General features: G+C 44.8%; 1 protein-coding gene across 1 annotated transcript; it reads right to left on the bottom strand.

Moving 5' to 3' along the window:
* Positions 1 to 1,812: 1,812 nt before the first annotated feature.
* On the bottom strand, positions 1,813 to 10,012 carry LOC132639198 (uncharacterized). The gene is made up of 5 exons (XM_060355667.1): positions 9,616 to 10,012; positions 8,168 to 8,441; positions 6,396 to 6,862; positions 3,088 to 5,147; positions 1,813 to 3,030 (listed from the first exon to the last, which is right to left on the bottom strand). The coding sequence occupies exons 1-5, from the start codon at positions 10,010 to 10,012 to the stop codon at positions 1,813 to 1,815; spliced, it is 4,416 nt and encodes a 1,471-aa protein (XP_060211650.1).
* Positions 10,013 to 11,898: the final 1,886 nt, after the last annotated feature.

Here is an 11,898-nt window from a genome sequence, read left to right as displayed (position 1 = left end):
GTGCGCAGCTCATGCATCATATGAAAGGCGGTGCATGGCCTTATGCAGAAATTTAAAAGGGCGGTGCATGGCCCAGGCAATATGAAAGCGATACAAAGGGAGGTGCGCAGCCCATGCATCATATGAAAGGCGGTGCACGGCCTTATGCAGAAATTTAAAAGGGCGGTGCATGGCCCAGTAAATATATGAAAGCGATGCGAAGAGCGGTGCGCAGCTCATGCATCATATGAAAGGCGGTGCACGGCCTTATGCAGAAATTTAAAAGGGCGGTGCATGGCCCAGTAAATATATGAAAACGATGCGAGGAGCGGTGCGCAGCTGCTGCATCATATGAAAGGCGGTGCATGGCCTTATGCAGAAATTTAAACGGGCGGTGCATGGCTCGGTAAATATATAAAAGCGATGCAAGGGCGGTGCGCAGCCCATGCATCATATGAAAGGCGGTGCATGGCCTTATGCAGAAATTTTAAAAGGGCGGTGCATGGCCCAGTAAATATATGAAAGCGATGCGAGGGCGGTGCGCAGCCCATGCATCATATGAAAGGCGGTGCATGGCCTTATGCAGAAATTTAAAAGGGCGGTGCATGGCCCAGTAAATATATGAAAGCGATGCGAAGAGCGGTGCGCAGCTCATGCATCATATGAAAGGCGGTGCATGGCCTTATGCAGAAATTTAAAAGGGCGGTGCATGGCCCAGTAAATATATGAAAGCGATGTGAAGAGCGGTGCGCAGCTCATGCATCATATGAAAGGCGGTGCATGGCCTTATGCAGAAATTTAAAAGGGCGGTGCATGGCCCAGTAAATATATGAAAGCGATGCAAAGAGCGGTGCGCAGCTCATGCATCATATGAAAGGGTGAGTTGATATGGAAACGGCGAGCATACGCAGGGGTACTTAAAAATAAATAAAGCAATGTATTCGAAGGCAATAGAAAATATTTGTGCGTTGATATATATTTGAAAAGGATAATTTGCAAGATTAGCTCATTATGATTGCCGAAAATTATTGACATTTAAAGGCATAATTGATGGAAGAACTCTCAAACCGTTCGACGCGCCATCCTTACAAGGCTGTACATGTTTTAGCTTCTGCAACTTGGAAACCTGCATCCAAAGAAAATTTTGTAAGTTTGGGGAGGGGGTTGATTCGCGTTGACTTGGAGGATCCGGCTCTTGGCGCTTCATGCCTCCAACTTCGTCTGAACTTGTAACCTCCGCTCATTTTAAGTCTTGGCCAACTGGTAAACAGTCTGATTACAATTACATTATTTCAAAGTAAAATAGACATAGTAAAATATGTGTATAGCGATAAATGGTTTCTGCTGAACTCGGAACTGTGACACATTGTGAAACAAAGCGAATGCCCCTTTTCCAATGTTTTCCTCTGCCCGATGACTCTGTTGAAACAATATTCTTCCAAGTCTCTCGATGTCATCTTGCGGCGACGCTCTTTAAAACGATTGTCCCAGTTTCTGGCACAAGGGATATTGAGCCTCTAAAATGGCGAGACCGAGCCTATATAGGCTGCCTACATATCCTGTATCCGACAGGAAATCAGGTCAAAACGTAGTTCATATTACAAACAGGACTGAAATGGGATTTTCTAATAATATGACCGAGGCCTATGCAGGCCGCCTACGTATCCCCCATGGGAATCAGGCCAAGCGTAGTTCATACTTACAAGCAAAAAGATGGAAATCTTATCTTAAAATCCAACCCGGTGTAGGTTTGTTACGCATCCCGCCACGGGAGAGTAGTGCCATTACATGGAAAGTATTGCGGAATATTACATACAAATAAATAGAAAACTCCTAAACATAATATCTCTTGACGGCGTCTGTGTTGATAGCTTTCGGCCAAATTTCACCATCCATTTCTGCTAAGACTAACACTCCTCCAGTCAATACTCGATGGACCATATAAGGTCCTTGCCAGTTAGGTGCAAATTTTCCTTTAGCTTCATCTTGACATGGAAATATGCGTTTCAGTACCAATTGCCCCGTTTTGAATTGTCTCGGTCTTACTTTCTTGTTGAAAGCTTTGGCCATTCTGTTCTGATAGAGCTGCCCGTGACAAACTGCATTCAATCTCTTTTCGTCAATGAGCATCAATTGTTCATATCGATTCTGTACCCATTTAGCGTCACTTAACTCAGCTTCTTGGATGATTCTCAGAGATGGGATTTCTACCTCAGCAGGTAACACCGCCTCTGTCCCATAGACCAAAAGATAAGGTGTTGCCCCCGTTGAAGTCCTCACAGTAGTACGATATCCGAGAAGAGCTAACGGCAGTTTTTCGTGCCAATGCCTGTAATTATCGATCATCTTTCTCAGTATTCTCTTGATGTTTTTATTGGCTGCTTCAACTGCCCCATTCATCTGAGGGCGATAAGGAGTGGAATTGCGATGGGTAATCTTAAATGTATCGCAAATCTCCCGCATCAGATTACTGTTAAGATTAGCTCCATTATCCGTTATAATTGATTCTGGGACTCCGAATCGGCAAATAATGTTGCTCCGAACAAAATCTGCTACCACTTTCTTTGTTACCGACTTGTGCGAAGATGCTTCCACCCACTTTGTGAAATAATCAATGGCTACCAAAATGAACCTGTGTCCATTCGAGGCGGCTGGCTCGATGGGACCAATGACATCCATACCCCAAGCTGCGAAAGGCCACGGAGAGCTCGTCACATTCAATTCATTTGGCGGAACTCGAATCAAATCACCATGAATCTGACATCGGTGATATTTCTGCACAAAACGGATACAATCTGATTCCATAGTCATCCAGAAATAGCCTGCGCGAAGGATTTTCTTGGCCAGTGTAAAGCCATTCATATGAGGCCCACACGTACCGCCGTGCACTTCTTCAATCAAACGGGCTGCTTCTTTAGCATCAACACATCTTAATAGCCCTAAATCCGGAGTCCTCCTATACAGGATTTCTCCATTTAGGAAGAAATGGTTTGCTAATCTCCGAAGTGTTTTCTTCTGAACACTGGTTATGCCTTCCGGATAGTCTCCTGTCTTAAGATATTTCTTAATGTCGTGGTACCAAGGTTCTCCATCAGGTTCCTCATCCACATAGAAACAATAAGCATGTTGATCGTGCACATTTACCTTGATAGGATCTATGCGATTCTTGTCTGGGTGCTGAATCATAGAAGACAAAGTGGCCAACGCATCAGCGAACTCGTTCTGTGTCCTTGGAACGTGTTTGAATTCTACCTTGATGAATCTTTTACACAAATCTTTCACGCAGTGCAAGTACGGGAGTATCTTCCGGTTCTTAGTGGTCCATTCGCCTCGCACTTGATGAACCAGCAAATCTGAATCGCCTATAACCAAAAGCTCTTGTATATGCGTGTCAACGGCCATTCTGAGGCCAAGAATACAAGCCTCATATTCTGCCATATTATTGGTACACGGGAACTTGAGCTTTGCTGAAATGGGGTAATGCTGCCCTGACTCTGAAATCAAGACTGCTCCAACGCCGACTCCTTTAGAATTTACCGCCCCATCGAAGAACAGTCTCCACCCCGGGTACTCTTCTGCGATATCTTCCCCGATGAACAACGCTTCTTCATCCGGGAAATAAGTTTTAAGGGGTATGTATTCCCCACCCACAGGATTTTCTGCAAGATGATCTGCTATCGCCTGCCCTTTGACAGCCTTTTGGGTAACATACACAATGTCGAACTCACTCAGCAACATCTGCCATTTGGCTAGCTTTCCGGTAGGCATAGGCTTCTGAAAAATATACTTGAGTGGGTCCATTCTTGAGATGAGGCAAGTAGTATATGCAGACAGATAATGTCTCAACTTCTGTGCAACCCAAGTCAAAGCACAACATGTGCGTTCCAATAACGTGTATCGCGCCTCGTAAGGCGTGAACTTTTTGCTCAAGTAGTATATTGCTCGCTCCCTCCTTCTTGTTTCGTCATGTTGTCCTAATACGCATCCGAAAGCGTTTTCTGATACGGACAAATACAATAACAAAGGTCTTCCAGCTTCTGGAGGTACCAAAACAGGCGGGCTAGACAAATACTCTTTGATTTTGTCAAAGGCTCTTTGGCAATCTTCAGTCCATTTGGTAGGAGCATCCTTCCTTAATAACTTGATTATTGGTTCGCATATCACCGTCGATTGTGCTATAAACCGGCTGATGTAGTTGAGACGCCCGAGGAAACTCATCACATCTTTCCGACTCTTTGGAGCAGGCAATGCCTGAATGGCTTTTATCTTCGAGGGGTCCAACTCTATGCCTCTTCTGCTCACAATAAAACCCAACAATTTCCCTGCAGGAACACCGAATGCACACTTTGCGGGGTTCAACTTCAGATTGTATCGCCTCAACCTGTCGAAGAACTTTCTCAAATCTGTTAGATGGTCTAAGCTCTTTCGCGATTTGATGATGATATCATCCACATAGACTTCAATCTCTTTATGGATCATATCATGGAAAATGGTGGTCATGGCTCTCATGTAGGTAGCTCCTGCGTTCTTGAGCCCAAAAGGCATTACCCGATAATAGTACACTCCCCAAGGTGCGATGAATGCTGTTTTCTCTGCATCTTCTTCGTCCATTAGAATCTGGTGATATCCTGCGTAACAATCCACGAAAGACTGCATCTCATGCTTCGCACAATTATCAATGAGCATGTGTATATTCGGGAGAGGAAAATCGTCTTTTGGACTAGCCTTGTTGAGATCCCGGTAATCCACGCATACTCTAACTTTACCATCCTTCTTTGGTACGGGAACGATATTGGCTAGCCAAGTGGGGTACATTGTAGTCCGAATGACCTTCGCATCAAACTGTTTGGAGATTTCTTCTTTGATTTTCAAGCTCAAATCCGATTTAATGTTTCTCTTCTTTTGCTTTATCGGAGGACAGGATGGATCAAGAGACAACTTATGCGAGACGATGTCAGTGCTTAGTCCGGGCATATCATCGTAAGACCAAGCAAACACATCTATATATTCTTTCAACAGTTTGATCAATTTTTCCCTCTGCGACGGGGTCAAATGGACACTGATTCTCACTTCCATCATAATTTTTGAATTACTCAAATTTATAACTTCCGTTTCATCCAGATTCGGTTTTGGCTTATTCTCAAAATGTTCGAAATCTTTGGTTAATCCTTCAGGTTGCATATCTTCTTCATATTCTTCAGAATCTTGCTCGGCATTTCCTACGGGCTTGCTTGTTTCATTATGTGTCACATTCGCAGTATCGGCAGATTTATTTATTTGATTGCTGAAAAGTAAAAAGAAATTTATTAAACAAAGACAGGAAGAATATAAATAAAAGCACGACTTGAAAATTGCATTTAAACTTTGAAAGTTTGGAGGCAAAGATAACAAAAGCATAGGCACGATTCAGGCCTCAATTTCAAATCGTGTCTGTTTCATCAAATGCTGAATACAATTAGTCTACCAAGACTCCCGAAGAAACGGGGGCGGGGTACAAGTCCAATTGTTCAAGCGGCATCCCGGCTCTGCATCCCGAATAGTCGAATCTTCAGAACAACCGTCCGAAACCATGTTGCATTCGGTTTCTTCTTCAGTGATGAACAAGTTCTTAAAATTTTCCAGGAGGGTATTCTCAAATATCTCCTGTGGTGCTTGAGCATCGGAAGCTTTAGAAAATGACTGATTCAGGCGAGGAACAGGCTTTGGCAAGGGAACGTCGCTCTTTCTTCTGAGACTAGCTGAAGCAATCTCCTCGGGGGTGGGCTCATATCCGAGCCCGAAAGTATACTTGTGCCCAGGCAGTTGAATTGGTTCCACAATTCCATCTGAGTTCGGGCCGAGGCCTTGACCGGGTCAGAAGCCATTTCTCAGCATCTCCCACGCCACCATCATAAGTACCTGTGGCAATTCCATCTTCCTCACTTGAGCGGTGCACACGTTCTCCTTGATATGGAAAACAGATCCGTCTAGCCTTTCCACACTTTGAATAGGAGGAATTGAACATTCCGGGTATAGAGAATTATTGCCTTCTCCATGGATTACTACTTCTTGATGATCCCACACGAACTTTAAACTCTGGTGCAAAGTGGAAGGAACCGCGCCAGCCATGTGGATCCATGGTCTCCCGATCAGCAAGTTGTAGCTAGTAGATATGTCCATCACTTGGAACTTCACTGTGAACTCCACAGGCCCAATCTCCAGAAACAGATCAATCTCTCCAACAACATCTCTTTGGGCTCCGTCAAAACCTTTGACACTGACCTGACTGCCGCGGAGTATCCCGACATCGATCCCTAAGGCTCGTAGAGTAGCGACAGGACATATATTGACAGCTGAGCCTCCGTCGATCAATACTTTGGAGATGAACCTATCCCTGCATCTGATGGTGATGTTCAATGCTTTATTATGCCCCAAACCTTCAGGTGGCAACTCGTCATTATGAAAAGATACTCGATGGGCCTCAAGGATTTCCCCCACCATAGCCGACAGTTTCTCACTGGAAGTCTCAGCGGGAACATAGGCTTCACTTAGTATTTTCACTAGGGCACTCCTGTGCGCTTCAGAGTTCATCAACAATGCAAACAAAGAAATCTGAGCTGGTGTTTTCTTCAATTGTTCTATAACAGAATATTCTTTCGTCGGCATTTTCCTCCAGAATTCTTCGACTTCAGCTTCTGTAACAGTTTTTTTCGGACCATTCTCCTTGTTTGACGCCCCTCGTGCTATCTCTTCAGGGGCATAGCACCGTCCAGACCTAGTCATTCCGGTGGCAATGGTTTCCACGACCACTCTCCCTTTCCCTTTATCTCTCTCACCGGATTGATAATCCCAAGGGACCGCTTTGGTGTTGCGAGAAGGTGTTGGGGCAACGAAAGCTGTGATCCTGGGCCCCGGAGTGAGAACTTCGAATGGAGCCCTCTTTTGAACTGTGATTATTGGAGCAACACAAGCTGACGATTCAACCTCCTCCCTTTCTTTAACTGGCACGATAGTCCCCTCCAGATTGCAATCTTCATCAAGGGTGATCATGTGCACATTTGCATCGCCGTGATTCGGCAGTGGATTATTGTTTATGTTCGGGGGAGCTTCCTTAAGCTGTATGACCCCTTCCTTGATTAATGTCTCAACTCTATCCTTGAGAGCAAAGCAGCTTCCGGTATCATGCCCTGCAATTCCCGAATGATATGCACAATGTTTAGTCCCGTCATACCATCCCGGGATGGGATCAGGAGTTCTTCCTTGAATCGGTTGGAGTATCCCTGCCATTTTCAGCCTCTCGTACAGTTGGGCTAAAGGTTCGGCTAATGGTGTGTAAGTTTTGGTTGGTCTTCTTTCGACATTTGGGCGTGGTCTAGGGGTGTTTTGTGGGCGGTTTGGCGGATGGTACTGGGGTTGCGTTGCGAAGGTTGGACGGTGTTGTGGTGGGTTTTGGTAGGGAGGGGTCCGGGGTGAATAGTATGTTGGTTGAGTATGATAGACGGGAAGGGGGGTAGGTGGGGGTTGGTAATAAGGCTGAGGTGTTTGGGTGTACTGGCTGTAGTGTGAGGGCTGGGGTGAAGAATATTGGCGGGTTAATTTTTGGGTTGGTCTTTGATCTTGGATGGCCATGACCGGGGATACTCCGTCTCTCTTCTTCTTAGCAGGATCTGCCTGAATGGCCTAATTTGTGGCCTGCAAGGCCGCAAGATTTGTAACTCTCCCTGTTTTAATCCCTTCTTCTATGAAGTCCCCCATCCTGATGACTTCAGCAAACTTCTGCCCAATGACACTTAACATTCTCTCATAATATGTGGGGTCCTTTAGAGATTGTACGAAAAGCATCGTCATTTCACTCTCTACCATTGGAGGCTGGACTTTCGCAGCTTCTGCTCTCCAGCGCATAGCGTATTCCCGGAAAGTTTCTGTTGATTTTCTCTCCAGCTTCATTAAATAAAACCTGTCCGGGATAGTCTCAGTGTTGAACCTGAATCTGTCCATGAATTCCTGGGCCATATCTCCCCAACTGTGCCACCTCTGCGGGTCTTGGTATGTGTACCAATCGAGTGCCTCTCCTGTTAGACTTCTTACGAATAGTTTCATTCTGATAGCTTGATCTTTACCCACTCCGACAAGCTTATCGCAATATGATCTCAAATGAGCCCGAGGGTTTCCCTTCCCGTCGAACATGTCAAACTTCGGCACTTTATACCCAGCGGGTAATTCAATGTCAGGGTGAATGCACAGATCTTCATATTCAAGCCCTTCACATCCCCTGTTGGTCTGGATATTTCTGACAGCTTCCCTCAGACTGCGAAGCTCTTTTGCCACATCCTCGTCTGCTCTTGCCCTGGCTTCCCTTTCTAACTCTTCATAAGGGTCAACCTCTGGATGCTGCAAGGCCTGTATCTGGGTAGTGAAAGGCTGAGCTTCTGCCACATATTGCGTGTTATGGCTAGCAATACGCGCTAGTGGTGTATGTTGAACTGCTTGGTAGTTTTGGGTATGTGGGTTAATTTGGGTAACTGCAGGTTGAGGAATGTAAGGGGTAGTGAAAGGTTGCGAATTGGTTTGTTGGAAGTTGGCTTGTTGCTGGTCATTTGGTTGTGAGGTAGTTTGTTGTATGTTGGCTTGTTGCGGGGTTGTTTGCTGTTGGACAGTTTGTTGCGGGATGGTTGGTTGTGGGTGGATCTGGTGTGGAATGGCTTGTTGTGGATTCGATTGTTGTGAAGTGGATTGTTGTTGGTTAGTTTGTTGGGGGTTGGAGGTATTTGGGTGGACTGTGTAAAGCGGAGGGTTTGAGGGAGAAGGTTGTGGAGCGGGCGAATCGACAGGCGAAAAGGATGGTGGAATTGTCGCGTTTGTTCTTTGTTCAGGGTGAGGGGCGTTCAGGGTGATGGACAGATTGGTGAGATTCCGCAGTCGCTCAATTTCGGTTTGCATATTGGCCATTTGCTGCAACAATTGGGCAATGAGCTCATCATTTCCCCCTCCCGAAGCCTCAGGTTCCTCTCTTGGAAGAGTGACGAGTCCCAGGCCAGTTTGTTCGGATGCCCCTGAATCATTCATATTGCCGGATGTTCGTGCTTTTGATCTCGTGAAGTATGGATGGTCTGCCAGTTCGCAGTCAACGCGAATCAACCTTTGGGGGGATAATAAGAATTAAAATAACCTTCAAAAATGAAGAAAACTGCGTTAGTACAGGGCAAATGCTTGCTTTGAAATTAATGTGAAAATTTAGTAAATAACGTTGAAAGAAACGCATATTGCATGTCGAACCAACGTATATTGTGTAGCAAACGAAACGCATATAGCAAACAAACATATATTGAACAGCAAAACATATCAATGCGTCCTATTATGCAAGGGACCCTTTTTGTGCCAAAGGTAGGCTTAGCGTGGATTTGAAGGATAAAATATGTAGTCATGCGTCATTCCAGTGCGCTATTAATTGAAGGCCCAAAAACGAATACAGTGCTTAAAATCCCAATGCAAAAGAAATTATTACATTGCCTATTGAACAAGTTAACTAAAATGAAGATGGCCCTCCGTCGCTCTTGAGTCTCTTGGTTGCCCGAATTGACTGATCAATCTTTCGGCGATTCTGGGCAAGGTATGACATAGCTAGAACACCCCCTGTTTTGATGCCCTCTTTGATACAAGTATCGCCCTGCTCAGCCAGCAGTGTATCCAGCTCTTGCATGCTTTGCTCGTAGCTAAGTGCTTGTTGTTTCCAATTCTCTACTTCCCTTTCCTTTTCCTTAAGTTGCGCATGATGCTCAATTTCAGAAACAAGATTTTTCTTACGCAATTGTCGGAGTAAGATGAATGCTTCGGCTTCCCCATCCTTAATCCGATCTTTCAGACTAACGCCGGGTTTGATTGATTCCTCCAAATCAGCGGCCAGCCATTCCATATAGTTGTCCTCGCACCCGGCTTGGTATCTATTTGGCTCCACTGAATCTGCTTTTGTAGTCTCTTTCAATTTCCACATGCGAATAACCTCTTTTGCAAAAGGAATTTTCCCTTCTTTGTAGTCAGCACAGTAGTGATTCATATCTGCCACTAAAGGTATGTTTTGCTTCCTCCCTGATTGTCTCAAAACTCTCAGCGGGGCGTAAGGCTGCAAACCTCGAAGTCCTATCAAGACCAAAAATGGTATGATCTTCGTTCGAAACACCAAAACCTCGGACGGAAACCAACTGAACATCCATTGCATCGAGTCATCGTTCAAATGGCTAAGAAATTCTACCCACTCCTTCACACACTTTGGTTTCTCAAATGATTTTGCTGTTAAGATAGCACCTGGAACCTGACCCAGAACGTGATTCTCACCCGTCGGCTTCCGGAATTCTAGACCCCCGTTGACTTTCCGAAGATGTTCCATTAACCAAATTTGCAGAAGCAAGTTGCATCCTTCGAAATGTTTATACCCGTGTTTACAACGACCTAATGCTCGGTAGATATCTGCCACGACCATAGGGACCAGAGTGTAGTGTTTCCCGTCGATGCCACCAAAAAGAGCCTTAGTTACAATAACAAGATGTGTGTGAATGTCTTTTGTGGTTCCTTTAGGAAATACTATAGTCCCTAAAAAACATACTGCGAAAGCGAAGCACCGTTTCTGCTTCCAAGAGTCATATGAGAAGAATTCATCCTGATGATCGACGAAACTCCTTTGATAACCGAATCTGTGATACAAATACTCGAGTGGTATCATAGACTTCTGCAAACATTCCACACCTTTACCCTCTCTGAACCCGAAGCTGTCAGCAAATTCTTTTGGTAAAGGTTGCCTTGGAATAATCATGCCACAGTTCTGCCATTTTCTCGGTTTACGTAATAATGCTACATTTTCTATATAGCCTCCTATTTCCTCTAACAACGGAGTCATCTCAATGTTGCCAAATCTAAACACGACCCTCTTTTCATCCCAAAACACGGTTGCAGCCTCGATGATGTCTCTGCAGGGCTGGATATCCATCAAAGACGGTAAGTGTCCCAATGCTCCACGTACAACCCGCTGTCCGTAATCCCCCAAATCAACCCACCATGCTGTTAGTTGGGAAGGGACGCTCAAAACCATGCTGAATCTCGGGTAGGTATTGTGTTGACTCATGGTCACCTGCGTTCACAAATGGTTAGTTCTACCTAAATAGCACATGGTCCACATAACGCACATTCATCCTTCAAATCAATGCACATAACGTGATAACCGTCGCTCGGGGTCGTAGACCCACCTGGACATTTGGAAGAGGTTGACTAATGGACTTAATACACCCTGGGTATTAAGCCTCCTAGGTTCGTGCATGCCCTTAAAGGGTTTTGGCTTAGCTCTATCTTAGGCTGAGTACGAGTTGTTTTCTTATGACGCAAGGCTCCCCCAAGCGGACAACTTGGGAGTGGAAAGTCCGTGGTCCGTCGACTGCACCGCTGATCGACTAAATCCACTAGACCAATCCAACTAAAGGGGTAATTTAGTAGTGCACGGGCGCAAACTGCGAAGCCGCTTTAAGTGTGTGAATATGTGTGAGTTTTCCAGGAATGGAAGAAATATGAGCGGAATGCCAATTTAAGGAAAGCAATAACATACATATTACATAGAAATTTGCATAATAAAACAATCACTTAAAAGAACATAAAAAAATAAAGAAGCAATAAAGGCAAAAAATAAAGAAAACAACCAAACATCCAACAAATTTAATTATTAACCTAAGTTGTTATGGTTAAGAACCTAAAAGTCCCCAGCGGAGTCGCCAAGCTGTTATACCCCATTTTAACCGGGTTAGAGCGGAGTACAACATATTGGAGATTCCCAAATTGTTTTGTTTTAATGGAGTCGCCACCTAATTGATTTTAAGGTGAATTAGGGCACCTGATTTTAACTAAGGTAAAGCTAACTAAACCTCTGTTAATAGTCTGCTTAATCAGTGTGATTCTAGG

This window comes from Lycium barbarum, chromosome 5 (genome assembly GCF_019175385.1).
Source record: "Lycium barbarum isolate Lr01 chromosome 5, ASM1917538v2, whole genome shotgun sequence".
In the NCBI taxonomy this organism is placed as follows: domain Eukaryota; kingdom Viridiplantae; phylum Streptophyta; class Magnoliopsida; order Solanales; family Solanaceae; genus Lycium; species Lycium barbarum.
The sequence above is the reverse complement of the archived record's forward strand: the minus strand, read 5'-3'. Positions and strand labels throughout refer to the sequence as shown.

Excerpts from the sequence above, each read along its gene's own strand:
- LOC132639198 (XM_060355667.1), bottom strand. The coding sequence starts at position 10,012 with ATGAATCACTACTGTGCTGACTACAAAGAAGGGAAAATTCCTTTTGCA. Across the intron at positions 6,863-8,167 it reads GACATTGAATTACCCGCTGG|GATCACAGCTTTCGTTGCCC; the intron begins GTATAAAGTGCC and ends TCCGGGGCCCAG. Across the intron at positions 3,031-3,087 it reads AACATGCTTATTGTTTCTAT|ACAGGAGACTATCCGGAAGG; the intron begins GTGGATGAGGAA and ends AAATATCTTAAG.